Source organism: Peromyscus maniculatus, chromosome 23 (genome assembly GCF_049852395.1).
Source record: "Peromyscus maniculatus bairdii isolate BWxNUB_F1_BW_parent chromosome 23, HU_Pman_BW_mat_3.1, whole genome shotgun sequence".
Taxonomy (NCBI): domain Eukaryota; kingdom Metazoa; phylum Chordata; class Mammalia; order Rodentia; family Cricetidae; genus Peromyscus; species Peromyscus maniculatus.
In genome coordinates, this window is record NC_134874.1 from 19,083,205 (window position 1) to 19,102,776 (window position 19,572).

General features: G+C 51.6%; 1 protein-coding gene across 1 annotated transcript in view; it reads left to right on the forward strand.

Moving 5' to 3' along the window:
* Tmem132c (transmembrane protein 132C) overlaps positions 1 to 19,572 on the forward strand; it is a 323,353-nt gene that overhangs the window by 284,347 nt on the left and 19,434 nt on the right. Inside the window, exons 5-8 of the mRNA XM_006970660.4 lie at positions 2,359 to 2,502; positions 13,511 to 13,716; positions 15,047 to 15,320; positions 16,096 to 16,287. Coding sequence (XP_006970722.2) covers positions 2,359 to 2,502; positions 13,511 to 13,716; positions 15,047 to 15,320; positions 16,096 to 16,287 — 816 coding nt within the window. The remainder of the gene's footprint in view (positions 1 to 2,358; positions 2,503 to 13,510; positions 13,717 to 15,046; positions 15,321 to 16,095; positions 16,288 to 19,572) is intronic.

Below are 19,572 nucleotides of genomic sequence, written 5' to 3' on the forward strand. Positions count from 1 at the left end.
AGTCAGGGAACAATCTAGAATGCTGATCTCTCTCTCTGCCCACACAGGAACACACTCCCCTGAAGTTAACTGATCAGTGGAATGGCTGTTGAATACAGGGAACTTCTCCCATGAGTGTGGGCCAGGGTATTTTACAGACGAAAGGTTTTCTTTTCCTTGTTTCTTTCTTCTGTGACTGTTGATCCTTGAAACTGATGTGGCTGGTAAGAAATTGCTGATGATGTGCATCTCTTGACCAGAGATGAGTGCTAAAGTGAGATAATGATGATGATGACGATGATGATGATGAGGAGGATGATGACGATGATGATGATGATGATGATGATGATGATGGTGTGTGTGTGTGTGTGTGTACACGCATAAGCATGTGAAACTATAACAACCATTTAGGAAGCTAATCACAATTAGCCCATAAGGGACCACACTGCTTAATGAAGCCATTCACTGAAGACCATTCGAAGAGAGAAAATGAAAGAGGACTCTGAGCACATTACCTGTAATGAACTTGACTTGGGGATTTCCATGGTATTCTTAGTGTCTGTAATAGCCACGGCCAAGGCCACCCATAATTGGAACCTGCCTTCAGGATTCCCATGCTCCCTGTAGAGGCAGGCAGAGCTTTGTTCCGCTGCAGGGTGAAGGGCCCACTGACTGAGTACCTGGGGCTCAGCTTATATCATGAGCTTCTCTGCGCTGTGTGCCTGCTTCAAGCAAAAGGTCACCGGGGTGGGGGGGGGAAGCAGTGTTTATGGAGAGAGACTTGGGAGAAATTGACCCCAAGGTAAAAGGTGCCTGTAGATGCCCAGATCCCAAGGTCTGTTTGCATCTCTATGAAGCCATCAAGAGAAGGACTACCAGCCTGCCTGCAGGTGGTAATCACCTTGCAAACTCAAAATGAAGTGTTTTCTCCATCACTCAGCAGATCAGATCAGGTGTGCAGTTTTACAGAGCATTGACACAAAGAGACCAAGCAGACGTGCCTGTGGGTGTGGTGGAGTGGGCTCCCATGGGACAGCAGAGAAAGACGGTTTGATTTGGGGGGGGAAAAAACTCAAAAAACAAAAAAAAACACTTCAAAGAGAAAACCTGTGGGCTAGGAATGTGGCTCAGTGGTAAAGCACTTGCCTAGCCTATAGGCGGCTCTCAGCCCCATGCCCAGCACTGCAGAACATCAACAACAGGAAAAGGAAGCCTCTTAGTGAGGAAAGTGCCATCTGTAGCCCCAGCTACCCCATATTCTGAGACATGAGGGTGGACTCGTCCTGTCTCCCTTCTAGAGAGCAGAGGTTTGAACTGTGAGGTGAACGCCAGCTTGTAACAGGGCCATGCCCCTCCTAGAAAGTGTCCCTAGGGACAATCTCCCCCTGCCTCTCCTGTCTTCAGGACCTTTGGGGCTGGTCATTTCCATACGGGGCCTCTCCTCCATCAACACAGCCTGAGCTTGCTCTTCTGAGGCTCATGAATCCTTCATGGACTTTAGGATTCCACTGGAGCCACTCCAGGGGATCCAGGATGATGCCGCTTCTCAAGGCCCTGGACTTCATCCTACCTACCAAGTCCCTCTTACCAGGTGTTCTACTTTGCTGTTATTTTTGTTTTTGTTTTTGTTTTTGTTTTTCTATGATAAACACCATGACCAAAAAGCAACTCAGGGAGGAAAAGGTTTACTTCAGCTTATAACTCTCAGGTCACACTCCATCGCTGAGAAAATCAGGGCAGGAACTCAAGGAAGGAACTGAAGCAGAGACCATGGAGGGATGCTGCCTACTGACTTGCCCTTCTTGACCTGCTCAGCCTCCTTTCATAAACACCGCAAGACCACCTGCCCAGGGGGGTGGCTCCATCCACAGTGGGCTGGGCCCTCCCCCATCAGTCATCCATCAAGAAAATACCCCATAGGTAGACTTGATAAGAGACAGTTCTTCAAGGGAGATGTCCTCTCCCCAGGTTGTAAAGTTGACACACATGATTAGCCATCTCATCATGTGAGATGACATGCTCACAGGCTCTGGGCATCTTGTGCAGATGGAGATGGGCATTAGTCAACCCAACGTGGTACCATTCTTCACAGAGTACTCAAAGTTGCCACCCAGCTGCTGTGCAATTCTGAATACTAAAAAGAATACATGTTCTTCGTTGTTATTGGAAGCGAGGAAGATGGCCTTGTGTGCTCCAAAAGTCAAGCATTCTTAGGATTCTGTTCCCAAGAATGTCCTTCTGATGTAGTTCCTAAGGACAGTGCCACAGAGTGTCTAGTAGGAACAACCCAACACTTACCTCAGGAGCATCCCTAAGCATCACCTTGGACCAGCAGAAAGGAGACTGTCCCTTGACCAGGTGTATCTGACTCTTCCACAGGACACTGAACTCCTGAACACAGCCATCCTCACCGGGAAGACGGTGGCCATGCCTGTCAGGGTGGTGTCGGTGGAGGAGAACAGCACAGTGAGGGACATCTCAGAGCTGGTAGAGTGCAAGGCCATGGATGAGGATGTCATCAAGGTATGTGGGCCTGGTGGGGGTCTGTTCCAGCCTTTCAGACACTGGGAGAGTTTTGACGAAAGGGGGAGGTTCAAATAGGGTTCAGGTACCCAACTCTTAGAGGGGCTTCACTTACCATTCCCCCCTCACCTCTTCACTCTGCAGCATGTGACTGTATTTTTCCACTCTTTATCCATTCATCCTTTCTTCCTGCTCACTCCCTCCCTCCCTCCTTCTTCTTTCCTTCCTTCCTTTTCTTTTTCATTCCTTCTATCTCCTTCCTTCCTTTCCTTCCTGTGTTTAATTATCAAATTAAACTTAAATCCATTTACCATAAAGAACATTGTTTTTAGAAATCTACACTTCAAGAAATGCCTCTGACAGGCTAGGACCACATTAACTCACACCACTATTACTTATCTCTTCTTTTAGAAAAATATCAAAATATTTAATTTTTTCATTATTCACTACTTTCACCATGCAGTGCAGGAGACCTCCTAAATTTTCTCTGAGCTGAATTCTGCAAGAAGCAGAGAGCAGAGGGTGCCACTGAACTAGGCCAGTAGTGGGCGGGGCCTGGGAGATGTTGATGGGGCAACACATAATCTCAGCTGGATGGGCAACAACTTGTTAGGAGGACCATTCCACATCCGCTCAATTTTCTAGAGGCAAAGAATCCACCCACCACTCAGCCTAAGAAAGCCAGGTGGGAACCAAATCCAGAAATAAAAGCCACCGTGGTTATACAGAGAGCAACCTTTAACTTCACATAAGGGGCGATGACGTGGAGCCCGTTGCTGATATTTCCAGGAAGGCAATCAGTATCTTTGGGGAAATAAGTGTGTTCAAAATGAAAATTGCCTCCTGGAATGAATCAGGAGGTGGTCATCCCTGGCTGTTGACACAGCAGAGCACAGTGTCCAATCAGCAAGAGCTGGGAGAGGTGTGGAGCGGACAGCCTTAGCATAGGAGTCCCTGAAGTCAGCGCCATCTCCAGAACTCAGCTCTTCCCTGTGTGGGTCCTCAGCTCATATCTGCAGGACCTGTGCTCTTTTCCAGGGCTCAGGTCCATCTCCTAGCCTCATCCCTGGTACTCGGATACTAATCTGAGGTCACCAGTTCTGCAGAACTCCTGTGTGCCACTTGGCATACTGTGGGGAGAAGCCAGGAGCACACGTGTAACCAGTGCCCATTCTGCTGCATGTACAAGAGGTTAGGTCTAGATGTTTCACCCGAGTATGACCTGGCAAATCCCACTGTCACAGCTTTGTGTAACAAAATGGGGTTCCTGGGTCAGGTATGAAACAGCCACCATTCCAATAGTTTCCTAAACCCGCATCTTGAATGTCATCTCATAAATGGGTGCAGACAAGGCCCATGACATGTGAGTATGTAGCTGGTAGTGTCTTGGAAGAGGTACCCTGGCTCTGGGGAACTCTGACCTGTATAATGGGCAGTAACTGACCACAAGTTTTGGAGTTCTCTGGCATCTTGGTAGAGCCCAGCAGATATGACACACTGATCTGTGTTCCCCCATCCAAGCACTCTAGGTAGTGTCCCCTAAACAGATACCTGCCAATCAGCCAGTGGATACCACATCCTGTTGCTTCTTGTCTGGGTCACTCAATCTGTCCAGTCTGTGCACTTGGCCGTGTGTGTGTGTGTGTGTGTGTGTGTGTGTCTCTGTGTGTCTGTCTGTCTGTGTCTGTGTCTGTGTCTGTGTCTGTGTCTGTGTCTGTGTCTGTGTCTGTGTCTGTGTCTGTGTCTGTGTCTGTCTGTGTCTGTGCCTGTTCTCAAGTCAAACACATCTAAACCAATATTTCTTCTATACAAATAGCTACACATTTGTAAGAATGACATCAGGCCATCCATATTCTTTTTCACCATGGGCTTTTTAATATGTGATTTTATTTTTAACCATGTTTATTTAAGTGTGTATGTGCTCCAAGATGCTAGAAGAGGGTGTTGAATCCCCTGGAGCTGGAGTTATGGATGGTTGGAAGCCTTCATGTGGTGGGAATCAAACTCTGGTCCTCTGTAAGAGTAGCCAGTTCCCTTAACAGCTGAGCCATCTCTCCAGCCCCCCATGAACTCTTTAGAATTATTTTTAATTGTTTAGAATTATTTTAATTAGCATAAAAAGTAATGGGCTTCCTTACATATTTTTCATACATTATATTTTTATATATATGGTGGCATTCATGTGTTGTTATACCTGTTCTTATCCAGCCCCTCCCCCACTCTCCTCCCATCCTCCACCTCCTTTCTGCCTCCCTGTCACACAGATTTCAGCATCTTCTATTGTTCTCCCATTAGATCTCTTCCTCCCTCTTAGTCCCCTTTTTATGTTCATGTGCTTCCACATGCACACACACATAATCTATTCATAGACATGCACACACATACACACACATATATTCTATTCCTAGACATACATGCACACACATATAAGCTATTCACAGACATGCACACACATGTACACACATATAATCTATTCCTAGACATACCTGCACACACACACACACACAATCTATTCACAGACATGCATACACGTAATCTATTCACAGACATGCATGTATACACATAATCCACTCACTCACACACAGTATATTCACAGACACATACACACATAAATCCACGCACACACAAATAATCTATTCACAGACGTACACACATACACCATCCATGTACCCATATAATCTAATCACAGACATATATGTGCACACACATACAGCATATACACACACTCTCAAGCCAATTTCTCTGGGCCCCAGATAATCTGTGTGGCATTATCCCGGTTCTTTTTGTGGCTTCCTTCACATGTACATGACCTTAAACACACGCACACACTTACACATAAATATGTGTAAATACACTCAACGTACACAGGGGTTTTCAGCCGTGGTTTATTTTGTAGGAACAGTGATTCCTTGCAGTCATCTCTCCTGATGCCTGGCCGCCGTGCACTGTGAATCCCTCCACTGGAGGTGTTGGGAAGTGAAAGCGAGCCAGCAGGCAGGGTAGAAGGGTTCCCAGGGCCGAGGGATCTGTCTGCTCTCTGCCCCATAACGCAGCCTCATCGGCGCCTCAGTTTCTGCCCATGAGGACCTCAGATGTTCCTATCTACCTTAATGTGCCTTCAGGAGATGAAGCATCAGGGCACTGGAGAAAGGCAGTGAGAAGCTAGCCAACAGACACTCACAACAAGGGTTGAGGAAGAACATGGACTCCGCGTCTGTACGGTCACTGTCTCCGTGGCATCACAAAGTACCGAGCCTCCTCCTACCTTTGAAACAAAGCTGTCTCACAGCCGGCGACACGGCGTGGAGCGTGTGCCTGCAGTTGTTTTATTTGATCCTTGAATCGTACGAGGTTGACAGTGCACAGCTGGTGTCTCCATAAGTCACAGGCTAATTCATTCAGTGAAGATTGATGGCTGTCCTGAGACAAGAGGGAACAGGAAATAAAACAGTTGAGTCCCCGCCCTCACAGAGCCTGGCTACTGACGGAGGAGACCAATATCATTCATTAGAGGGGGGAATGGGCTGTCCAGGTGTGGTGCTAAACAGTACTGGGGTGGGGTCACTTGGAACAAGGAGACCTCCCGGGACGGGACAGTTGAGCCTTTTAAAAGGGGTATATGTAACACTGAGCACCGGCTTGCACAGGGCTGTCTGTACCTGCTCTGGGATGCCCATGATGGCCTCCCAAAGGGTGCCACCTCAGTCTATCGCCTAGCATGTCCTTTCCCGGGTGCTCCTATGCCCACAGACTGCTAGGCGCCAGCAGTGATGGGCTGATGATTCAGTATTACAGGAGGAATTTGTGGGATTTTTTTCAATGTGGCCTGTCATGACCTCCAGGCATAAACTGAATGAGAAAGTCACAGGGACCAAGCCGCAAATACGGGGCATGGATGATAGCTCGATCCCTGTGAAGCCAGATGCCAGATCCCTGCTCAGGCTCCAGGACACAGGAGCGAGTCCCTCGGGTTTGTTTGTCCAGGGGTGCCTTGGTTGTCCAGCAAGCCTTGGTTTGTCCCAGGGTTCCTGTTGATACCAAACTTTTCTGAACTTATTACTATTCCATAGGCTACAAGTCCTCAGGAAAGCAAAAGGCTTTAGTAACAACTCTGGGTGTTTCTGGACTCACCGGTTTGTGCTGGTTTTGGCGGGGGGGGGGGGGGGGGGGCAAAATCCACCAAGCAGTAAGAAGGCAAACTTCTTCCCACAGAGGAAAACACACTTCCTGACTAGATTGGTATTAGTTTTGTTTCTCATTGCTGTGTCCTGATGTCTATCAGATGCAATTTAAGGAGGCAAAGGTTGGTTTGGCTCATAGTTTCAGGGAATAGACTCCACTATGGTAAGAGCGGAGGTGGCCAACACTTTCAAGGCCAGCCCCCAGTGTCCCATTTTCTACAGCCAGAGGCCACCTCCTAAAGGCTCTACAGCCTTCTACAACAGCGCCACCTGCTGGGGACCAAGTGTTCAGATGCATGAGCCTGTGGGGGACACATTAAAACCATGACCCATGTGTGCTCCTTGTAGCCCAGGCTCTTTGTCTCCAAAAGCCAAGTGGGGGCTCATGCCTGTAATCCCAGCACTTAAAAGAATAAGTCAAGAGAATTGCCACAACTCCAAGGCCAGCAAAGACTACATTGTGAGTTCTAGTCTGGCCTGGGCTGCCCAGTGAAAGAAACCCTCTCTCAACCAAAACAAAGCAAAGTGGAGGGGAAAAAAAGGCAAAATAACCATCTAGTTCCATGAGGAGGGCAAGTCAGAATGCAAAGCAGTTCCCAGAATCTGGAGGCCCGGCACCCTGGGCCAGCAGGTGACCAGTGGTGACGCTCAGCCTCGACCCTTGCTGAGCCTGGGCTCCTCACTGGAAAGCACAAGAAGCTGCTTCTCTGTTGGGTTCACCCAACTCTAGAATTCCTACCATGTAGGTTCAAAATGTGGCTAAGCCTCCTCTGCTCTTTATGGAGCCTCCAATGTTGTTTTTTTTTTTTAATTATTATTTTGATGTGCCATGATGTGTGTGGAGGTCAGTGAACAGCGTCATGGGTCAGTTCTGCCCTCTACCTTTATGTGGGTTCAAGGGATTGAACTCGTCAGCCAGGCTTCTGTGGCAGGCACCTTTCCCTACTGAGCCATCTCACTGTCCCGCACCCCCTTTGTTTCCTCTGTGTCTTGGGGATGTTGCTCTTCCCTCCTGGTACCTCTGTGAGTCTTGACAAAGCTTCAGGGATAAAGCATCACTACTGCTCGGTGGCCATGGATCTGTGGCTCTACCAGATGCCATCTCTCCCCAGAGCATACCTGGCAATATCTGAGACAGTTGGGTTGTTATACGTAGGATTGGAGACCACTGACATCTAGGGATGCAGAGGATGTTCCTCAATATCCTCCAAGACACATCTGACAGCGGTGCTGAGATTAAGGCGGATGCCCAGAGTTGGGCAGACACCCATGTTCTGTGGGGTGTTACGCATAGCCTGAAAGTGCCCAATGTGGTTGGTGGCTTAGTGTGGAAGCTGGAGTTAGACAGAGACCCTACCCACCCCTTTTCTCTGTCACTTACCTTCTGAGTGACTGCAGGGAATCCAGCCACGCCGAGTCTCCGTATCCAGGTCTCAATCCACAGAGCTCCCAAGACCCACGTGGCATAGACAAGCCTCCAGAGTTGAAAGAGATAGCTGTGTGGGGGCAGTAGAGATGGATAGGTTAGTAAAGTGCTTGACTTGAAAGCTGCGGTACCTAATTCCAACTCAGTTTCTCAGTGTCGGTACAGCTGACATTTAGGGTGCACCCATCCTTTGGCGTGAGGGGCTGTCACTGAGCCCTGCAGAGGATGGACATGCAACCCTGGCCCCTCCCACAGTGTCTGAGAGCTGCAGTGTTCCCGCTAATCATGACCAGCATGATTTCCAGAAGGGGCTAGCTGCTGGGACAGAGAAGAAAAAGAGAACTTAGAAGCAGCTGTGGCAATGGTTGTGCCCATCAGTTAAGGGCTTTTTACAGAGTTTAGAAGGGATCTAGGACTCAAAAAAAAATTAATGGTTGTCCTGGGGTACAAACTGAAGATCTAGGTTATGTTTAAGTCACAGTGGTCTCTTCCTTAACTAATGGCATATGCAAAGACCCCATGTCCAACGGCCATAACCATGTTCTGGAATGAAGTGGATTCTGAGCAGGCTTTAAAACCCACTAACCTCCCAGCACACTGTAGCTCTGGCAGACATCGTCTCCTCCCACTAGTCTCCTCCAGCCCTGCCCATATCTTCGCTGAATTCCTTCCTTCAGCTCACACTGTATTTTCCTGGCCATCTGTCCCCTGCCTGAGCTCAGAAAGGCGCAGCCTGTCCAAGCAGACTGGCCTGGGGTGGACCAAATGGACGAGGGCCAGAGCAGCCTTAGGAAGGGTTCCGGCATGCTGCTGGCCTGGCTGAAGTCCACGTCACACTTGCCAGTCAGCGGCTTCTCTCTGTGCCTGCCTTTCTCTGCCACGCCAACCATGGAAATGACACAGAGAGCCATGTGGCAGGAAAGGCCAGCTGGGGCAAGGCCACAGTCTCATGTTAGAGTCTGTTAACGTGCTGGGCTGGAGCGGCCTGGGTGAGCTCTGAACTTACGGCTATAAATGGAATCCATCCTCTCTGCTGTGGGCAAGCTGCCTTCCTCAGCAGGCCTCGGGGTTCTCATCTGCAAAATAGGCTGCTGCTGGTGTGCCAGGCTCCCGTGAGGTTTCTGCAACAGTGGTGGAGGTGTATATTTGCAAGTGGGAAATGAGATCTGGTTGCATGGGAGCCGTTGGCATTCTATATGTACAGACCCGGCTCCTGAGTTCAGGGATATCCAGAAGGCAATTTTGATTTCCCTGTGCCTGAATTCCACCCATACACAGTGGTGAGCCACTGAAATAGAACGGAATGAGGCCAGGAGTCTGATTATTGGATTTGCTGCACTTGAAATGTGCATTATGTAATCTTATTTTGACAGGGAGGCTGAACAGGGCTAAGGTTTGCAAGGTTGCTTCCAGCAGAGACATGGAAGAAAACAGTTGGATGTTCGAAGATAGGCTGTTATTGGCAGTGGCATTTAAAGCATTGTAATTAGTATATTTAACAGTGACAGACCCAATAGGGATAGAAGATGCGTAGCTGATATCATTGGAAGGAGTGCTTCTCAGGGTGGCCCCAGGCTAGCTTCACACAAGACTCTGTGAGATAGGCCAGGATGGCCCCACCACAGTCCTCAAAAGTCAGAAGCTGTGATGGGTTCCACAGGCTGTGTGTCCACAAACCCTGGAAGTCCCTCCTGGCAAGATGAGAATTCCCTAAACATTGATTGGCAGTGGGGACTTAGGCTTTCTCTATGGAAACTGACCCCCAGGGTCTCCCCCAGAAGGCAGGTAGTGTCCTCTGAAAATACCAATGCCTGAGGGACATCAAAATAAGACAATCGGCTATGTACTCCGCAACCTAGCCTCTCCCTCCAAGTCTTCAGGGACGGGTGCCCTAATGTTGGTCCAATTGCCCACCGAGCATTCAGTTCACGTGCGTAGCCCACTGACAGAGATGAAAAGATTCCGAGAAACACAGCCAATGGGCTGGAAACATTCCTGCAGGCATCAGTTTCTTTTTGTAAGAGAACCTGTTCATTTTGCGTGGTCCCCTGGTCCCCACTGCCAGCCACTTAGGACATGATTAATTCATCTGGAGACTTCCCCAGACATTGGTGACACCATCAGGAGCAGCAGGGACGATGGCTCTATCGTGTGTAGCCCCTTTGTACCTTTGGTGTTCCTCCTAATCATTTATATATTCTGGAGAGGCAAGGTTCCCACCCACCCGAGCGCAGAAAGGTAATAAATGAGGAAAGTCAATGGTCTGTAAATTACAACATTGATTAAAGATGTGATTAGTGATAGACTCTATGCTTGGCTATTATGCTAATATGTTCCCCGATCCGGGACAGCATTTACATGCTAATGATAAGTCTGGGACAATGGCTGAAATCGCTTCCCATCCTCACACAGTGTGGAAACTGTTTTAAACCGCTCTTGACCGGTGAGTAAAAAGACCCCTTCCTGTGGCCCCTCCCAACTGCTCCATGCCAGTCCCCAGCAGATGGAGAGAATTCTCTCTGCCCGACCCTCACCATCTGCCCTGCAAACAGAAGAGAGGAAAGTGGGGCCCAGAGTAGCCATACGTGGTCCTTCTGCAGAAAGGGCAGGGTGACTGGTCACAACAGCTATTGCTCAGCACAGGGTGTTATTTGGTCAGGTCCAGATACCCAGATGGGACTCTGCTCTTTCCAGAGGACACTGTCTAGTAGGAGACAGATATGCAAATGCCAAAGCTCAAAAAGTCAGAGCTTAGTGCAGTGCCACGTGGATGACATCATTAGCTCAGAAACGGTTGCCGAAGTGCATATGTGTGCAGTTTGCCAGTATAAATCATCTCTAAGCGGATTCTCATTGGAGTCGGTGGACCTAGAAAAATTAAGAATTGCTGGAAATTTTCAGATTAAATCTTAGGTATCTGCCGTGGTTGCTTCCATCACAGCTTAGGGTCTCGCTCTCTCTCCTCAATTGTTTTGGCTGTCTTGAAGCAGGTGTACCCATAAAGGGAAGATGTTTGTCCTCCCATCCGTCTACCTACCTGTCTACCTATCCTTCTGTTCATCCTTCCATCCACCTGTCCATTTATTTTTATCATTCTGTCCATCTATCTATCCATCATCTCATCTTCATTCTTCTGTCTTTTTCTATATCCCATCCCCACCCTTCCATCTATCCATCCATATACATTTCCATCTCCATGCTTCAATTGTCCAACCATCAAGCTGTTAATCCTTACATACATATAATCACTCCTCTGTTTACCCATCATTCCACCTGTACATCTACCTACCCATCCATCTATCCTTCCATCCACCCATCTACCCATCTATCCTCCCATCCATCCACCTAGATACCCATCTATCTTTCAATCCATCTGTCAGTCCACCTATCTATCTAACCAGGTATCCTTTCATCCATCCATCCTCCCATCTATCCTTCCTTCCATCTATCCCTACACTTATCCATTCATCATCCCATTTGTCCATCAACGTCCCCACGCACCTATCCATCCTTTTATCCACTCTCCCACCCATCCATCCACCCACCTATCCATTCTCTTTTATCCACTTATCCATCCATCTATTGACCCATCTATTCATCCACCCTTCTGTCTATCCACATGTTCATCTATCCCCCTAATCATGTCAACTCTGCCCTCACCTCAGGAGCAGCTGCTGTAAGGACCAAATGATGGGAAATGAGCATAATGCACTTTTTTTTCCATCAAGAATGTAAGAGTTTGAATGTTGACATAAACACATGGGGCCAGTTTAAAATCGTATCCCATGAGCTTGGCTGTGTAAGACGAGTCAAGTTTGCCTCTCTGTAACTCAACTTGATTTCTATTTTCACTTTGTTAGAATGGCACAGACAGAACCCTGGTCTGGTTTCCCGGGGATGTAGCTGTTACCTGGGCACTGGGGGAGGGGACAGCTGGTCTAATCTTATTGTGGTGCCAGAGACATCCATTATCAGTCATATGCACGAAGCCACTGACCTTAGCACTCACCATGCCTGCCCATGAGGATAGGTGTGTCTGCTGCCTCCTCACTTCACTGGGCTTCATTGTAGATGTGAAACTGAGTGTGGCTGGAGAGCGGGCATGAATGCATCATTGCCTTGGGAACACAAAGGCCAGGTTGCCCTCTTCATTTTCTCTGCCTATTTCTTTTCTTCTTTGGACCGTTCCCTTCTTGAGGACGCTTCTAAAGGCAGAAATAGAAGGAAAGGGGAGGAAAGGCAAAGGAAAGAGAGAAACAAGAACCCAGGGAGAAGGAAAAGGAAGGGAAAAGGCTAAGATCCAGGCAAAGGCAGAAAGTCACCTGTGACATCCCATCTCTCTCATGAGAACAGTGATAGTACAAGTGTAAAGATCCCAGAGGTCCTGCATGGAGCAGCATCCTAGGGACTCTTGACATGCTCGGGCCAGGCAAACTGGGGTGGAAGTATGTCCCTTGACAAAGGACTGAGAACCATAGATGACCAATGGGGCTGTGTGAGTGGGAGCAGAGACTGTGTGGTGAGGGGTGGGCTGCCAGGCCCCTTGGCATTCTTGGAGGCCATTTGGGGGGTGGAGCTCTTACCTTCTGGGCAGACATCAGCCTGCATCATGCTCCTGGTGGCCACCACAGGCCCTGTGCACACCTGGGTTTCAACCTCAGTTCTCTGCAGATTCAAGTTCCACTTGGAGCTTAAAAGTCCTTATCTCAATTTGTCCTCTGCTTTCTATCCCAGCAAAGGCAACCTCAGCCTGGGAGCTGGGAGCTGGAAACTATTGCGCCTCTTGCCCATGAGGTGGACAATTCTGAGTGGTATCATGAGGCACCCAGCAGTAGCAGGTGCACCTTTCTACTGGCATCTCTCTTCTCCTGCCTGCCCTGGTCTCCTTCTTCCCTCTTGTTCCCTAGGTTCAGTTCCCCATTACGCCCATGACAGGACACCCTTGTTGCAGGCTCTGCCCTGGAAGAGGGTGCTTTGCAATAAAGCAAGAGGCAGCACATCTGTATAATGCTCACCAAGAAAGAATGAGGACCCAAGTTTAGATTCCCCACACCCATAGAAAAAAACTGGGTATGGTGGCACATGCCTATAATCCCAGCACTGAAGGGGCAGACACAAGAGAGCCAAGAGGCTTGTTGGCCAGCCAGCCTAGCAGAATCAATAAGCCCTGCTTCAATGGGAGACTCTGAATCTGGAAGTTAACATGGAGAGTGATACTGGAGATACCCAGCATTGACTTTTGGCTTTTATGGGTGTGTGCTCACATGCTCTGTGTGCCTACACACATGCACATACATATGCATACATTCAGCACACATACACGAGCTAATAGAACAAACTGAATGTTGGTTGCCAGCATGGCCACGTGACCTCCATTTCCTCTCTCACTGTGTCTTCCCAGGTGTCAGACCACTGCGACTACATCTTTGTCAATGGCAAAGAAATCAAAGGCAAGGTGGACTCCGTGGTGAATTTCACCTACCAGCACCTGAGCTCACCCCTGCATGTCACCGTGTGGGTGCCACGGCTTCCCCTGCAGATCGAGGTCTCTGACACAGAACTCAGCCAGGTTAAGGGCTGGCGGGTCCCCATCGTGGCCAGCAAGAGGTGAGCCAGGGCTGGGAAGACGCCTCCAGCGTCTGGATTCACAAATCGCATTGAAGGGACCAGGGCAGGACCCAGGATGTAATAGAAGCTGGTGTTCCTACAGCCCGGATCTCCCTAACCCTGACAGCATACTCTTTGGAGGTCACGGCCCCAGGTCCCCTGGCTAGGCCCTCACATTGCTGAGGGGCAGGTCTCGAGCCATATCATGCTCACGGTACACGGAAGCTTGTACCCATTGCACAACAGCAACCTGCCGTCTCCTCCAGCCCCTCAGCACCCAGCACCTGGGGATGGCTTCAGTTTCTCCAAGTTAAATGGAGGCTTGACTTTCATCTTCCATGGTGATAGCATCTCATGGGAGAGTGGGTTGATGTTCACCCTGGAGCAGGGGCTTCCCATTGCAGAAAGCCACAGACGATTCTCCTGTGTGACCCCGGGGTTTGGGTCACGGTTTTCCCTGAATGAGCACATCTCAGCTGAGTGAGGGCTGCTGCCGAAGCCCAGTCTCCCATTTGCACTTCTCCCTCACAGACCATCAGGTGGCTCCCAGACAGCCCCCCAGGATCCCTTCATTTTGAAGGACGAGTTAGCGTACTTCAGAAAGAGTAACTGGTATCCTAGGGAGATGATGATTCAGGAAAGTGCTTACCTTGCGAACAGAACCCGCACTAAACTTACATTTTAAAAAAATGCTGGGCAGGGTGGCACAAGCTTGTAATTCAGTTGGGGGGTGGGGATGGGGAGACAGGCGGGGCTTTGATGCCCAACCAGCCTAGCCTAATCCATGAGCTCTGGACCAATAAGAGACCTTGTCTCAAAGGAAGCAGAAAAATGTGTCTGAGGATGACACTTGAGGTTGTCACTTGGCCCCGCGTGCATCCACACACACGTGCCAACCTGCACACATGCAAACATATATACACACACACACGCATGCTTAAAAAAAAAAATAAAAACAAGCCGGGCGGTGGTGGCTCGCGCCTTTAGTCCCTGCACTCGGGAAGCCGAGTTTGAGGCCAGCCAGGCTAGAGAGTGAGTTCCAGGACAGGCTCCAAAACTACAAAGAGAAACCCTGTCTCAAAAAACAAAAGATAATAAATAATAAAAACAAACTGGCTAGTGGGTGCTTATGGGGCCATGTGAGCTTACGAAATGCCAGCCAATGCACTCAAGCTTCCGCACTGACCGGAAATGAATCCCCGGCTCCCCTGGGGGCCCGAGACTCCCATCTCGAGCACTGTCTTCTGAGGTCGAGGCGTACCCCTGCTCTCTTGTGATCCTCTATGCTGCTTCTCCCCATGTCTGAGACAGCCCATTTCCTCCCACACAGACCCACTCGGGACAGCGAAGAGGAGGAAGAGGAAGAGCAGAGGGGCCGAGGCTGCGCCCTGCAGTTCCAGCACGCCACGGTGCGCGTCCTCACCCAGTTTGTGTCGGAGGGCGCCGGGCCCTGGGGGCAGCTGAGCCACCTCCTCAGTCCAGACTGGCAGTTTGACATCACCCACCTGGTCGCTGACTTCATGAAGCTGGAGTCCCCACACATAGCCACCCTGCAGGACAGCAGGGTCCTGGTTGGGCGGGAAGTTGGGATGACCACCATCCAGGTAGGAAGCAGAGACTGGGTGCTTTGCATCCTTAACTGGTACCATTCTTCCTGGGACTAGGGGTTCCCTGGGGGGTGAGGCAGGTCACTGGGATCAGTGCGTTGTTTCCGTGATGGCTCCAGAGCGTGACGTGGGAACAGGAGCTGGACTCGGACCAGCCCTTCTATGTCCAGTCTTTCCTCACCCATGGGACCCCGCCTCAAGGGCTGCACCCATGTTCCCGCAGTCCCACCTTCCACATAGTTCTCCACACTGGCTTCTGTGCGCTTGTATGGGACTTGCCTTTGCATGTACTGCTGCTGTAAATGCAAGGGGAAGCCTGGATTTTCCCATCTTTCTTCTAGACGTCGTTGTCTTGTGCATTCAACGAACTTTTTATAGTTCTATTATAATATCCCTCAAAAGAATGTATGGGGCCAGGCGGCGGTGGCGCACGCCTTTAATCCCGGCACTTGGGAGGCAGAGCCAGGAGGATCTCTGTGAGTTCGAGGCCAGCCTGGTCTACAGAGCGAGATGCAGGACAGGCATCAAAACAACACGGAGAAACCCTGTCTCGAAAAACCAAAAAAAAAAAAAAAAGTAAATAAAAAAACGGAGCGGGTGCTGTGTTTATTTCCATTTTCCCACAGATTGAACTTTCAGGCAAGGGCAGCAACCCGGGGCCCCTGATGTCGTGTGTTCAGGATCTCTGGGCTGTCTGGGGTGTGGCAGGGAATGGAGGAGGGTTCCTCCCGGCGATGGGGTGACGCTCTGCTGCGCCCCACTGTCCCCACAGGTGTTGTCTCCGTTGTCCGACTCCATCCTGGCGGAGAAGACCGTGACGGTGCTGGAGGACAAGGTGTCGGTGACGGACTTGGCCGTCCAGGTGGTGGCCGGGCTGTCGGTCACGCTGCACCCCAGCTCCGAGAACGACAAGGCCACCGCGGCCCTGGTCACGGCGGACGAGCTGCTGCGCGCACCCAAGCAGGTGCGGGGAGGGGGAAGGGGGTGGGATGGGGGGCCAGGAGGGTCCGGGTGGCAGAGAGGGAGGAGTCCAGGGAGCGGAGTGCAGTTCAGTTACAGGGAGAGGGGCTTGGCTCGCACCGCAGCCTCCAACACCAGAGCCAGCCGTGATGGAGACGCTGTGGGGGGAAAGATGACTGACAGCATGGTCCGCCCCAGGCCACGCCCACCCCTCAGCCCACTCCCACCCGTCAGTCCACTCCCACTCAAATCCCACCTCATTTCCACCCCATTGCCACCCCGCTCTCACCAAACTCCCCGCTTACCCCACTCCCACCCCTTTCCAACCCATTCCCACCCCACACACACCCCATTCCTACCCCACTCCCACCCCTCACCCAACTCCCACCGCTCACCCCACTCCCACGCCACTCACACCCCACTCCCACCCTCACACCTAACCCCACTTTCACCCCACTCCCACCCCACTCCCACCTCTCACCCCACTCCAACCCCAATTCCTCTCCATTCCCACCCCAGTCCCACCCCTCACCCCACTCACACCCTACTCCCATCCTAATCCCATCCAAGTCCCACCCCTCGCCCCTCACCCCCCACCCCATATTCACCCCTCACCCCACTCCCACCCATCAGCCCACACCCACTCCTGACCCCACTCCCACCCCACACTTCACTCCCTACCCTCATCCACTCCCACCCAAATCTCACCACACTCCCACCCCAATCCCACCTAATTCTGATGCCACCCCCACCCCTTCTGACCCCATTCCCACCCCACGCACCCCCACTCCTTTCCCTCTCCCACCCCACTCCCACCCCACTTTTACCCCCACCACACTCCAAACCCAATCCCACCCCACTTCCACTCAATTCCCACTTTATTCTGGTGCCAATTTCACCCCTTCCCCCTCACTCACACCTTATTCATACCCCACTCACACCCATCCCACCCTATTCGCACCCCGCTCACACCCCTCAGCCCACTCCCACTCCTAACCCTAACCATACCCCCTTTCAACCCACTCCAACCCAACTCCCACCCCACACCCACCTCTCACTCCACTCCAACCCCTATCCCACCCCACTCCCACCCCACTCCCACCCCACACATCACCCCACTCACACTCTTCATTTCATTCCCAACACTCACCCCACTTCCACCCCTCATTCCACTCCCACTAAAATCCCACCCCACTCCCACTCCACTCCCAACCAACTCCCACCCCATTCTCATGCCACTCCCACCCCTTTCCAACCCATCCCACCCCATTCATACCCCACTCACACCCCTGACCCCACTCCCACTCCTAACCCTAATCACACCCTTTCAACCCACTCCCACCCACTCCAACCCAATTGCACCCCACACCCACCTCTCACACCACTCCAACCCCACTCCCACCCCACTCCTACCACACTCCTACCCCACACATCACCCCACTCACAGTTCTCACTTCATTGCTGACACTCACCCCACTCCCACCCCTCAGTCCACTCCCACCGTCCACCTCCACCAAAATCCCACCACATTCCCACCCAACTCTCACCAAACTCCCCCTTACCGCACTCCCACCCCATTCCTACCCCACTCCCACCCCTCATCCTGTTCCCAGCCTCCCACACACCTTATCCCACTCAGACCCCTCACCCCACTCCCACCCAGCCCCCCACTCCAACCCCAATTCCTCCCCATTCCTACCCCAGTCCCACCCCTTACCCCACTCACACCCCACTCCCATCCAAATCTCACCCCTCAACCCATATTTATGCCTCACCCCCTCCCACCCCTCCCACCCATCAGCCCACACCCACTCCTGACCCTACTCCTACCCCACACTTCACTCCCTACCCTCACTCCATTAATACCCCACTCCCACCTAACTGTGATGCCACTCCCTCCCCTTCTGACCCCATTCCCACCCCACCCACCCCCACTCCCACCCCACTTCCACCTCCCTACTCCCGCCCTCACCCCACTCTGACACCTAAACCTATTCACACTTCCCCCAACCCACTCCCACCACACTTTTCCCACTCACCACACTCCAAACCCAATCCCACCCCATTCCCACCCCATTCCCACCCATCACCCCACTCCCACCCCTCATCCTTCTCCCAGCCATCCCACACCTTTCACCCAACTCCCACCCATCAGCCCACTCCTACCCTCACCCAATTCCCACCCCACTCCCAGCCAATTCCCACCACATTCTGATGCCAATCCCACCCCTTCCCACCCCATTCTCACCCCTCACACCCTATTCACTCCCCACTCACACCCCACTTCTACCACTCACCTCACTCCCACCCACCTCCACTCCTTCCCACCCCACTCTCACCCCTCTCACCCCACTGACACCCCACTCATATCCTTCACCCAACTCCTAACCCACTCCCACCCCAATCCACCCCATTCACACCCCACTCACACCCAACTCCTCCCCCTCACCCCTCTCCCACCCCACTCCCATCCAAATCCCACGCTTTACTCCTCACCCACCCCACCCACACCCTACTCCCTACCCTCACCCAACTCCCACCCCTCATCTTACCCCCACACATCAGCCCATTCCCACTCCTTACCCCACTCCTACCCCACACCCACTCCACTCCCATCCCAATCCACCCCATTCCCACCCCACTCACACCCCATTTCTACCCCGCACCCCACTCCCTACCCTCACCCCACTCCCACCCCTAACCCTAATCACATTCCTCCCTCAACCCACTCTCACTCCTCACCCCACTTCTGCCCCACTCCCACCCCATTCCCACCCCACTCCCACCCCTCACCCTACTCCCATCCATCAGCCCACTCCCACTCCTGACCCCACTCCTGCCCTTCACCCAACTCCCACCCCAATCCCTCCCCATTTCCACCTTATTCTGATGCCCGTCCCACCCCTTCTCACCCCATTCACACCCTATTCACACACTACTCACCCTGCTCACCCCACTCCCACTCCTAATCACACCCCCTTTAACCCACTCCCACCAATTCCCTCCCACTCCAACCCAACTCCCACCCCACACCCACCTCTCACTCCACTCCAACCACTATCCCACCCCACTCCCACCCCACTCATACCCCTAACCCCACTCACACCCCACTCCCATCCAAATCCCACCCATCACCCCACTCCCACCCCACAAGTCACCCCACTCACACTTCTCATTTCATTCCTGACAACCCACTCCGACCCCAGTCCACTCCCATCACATTACCAATCCACTCCCACCCCACTCCCAACCAACTCCCACCCCATTCTGACCCCAGTCCCACCCTCTC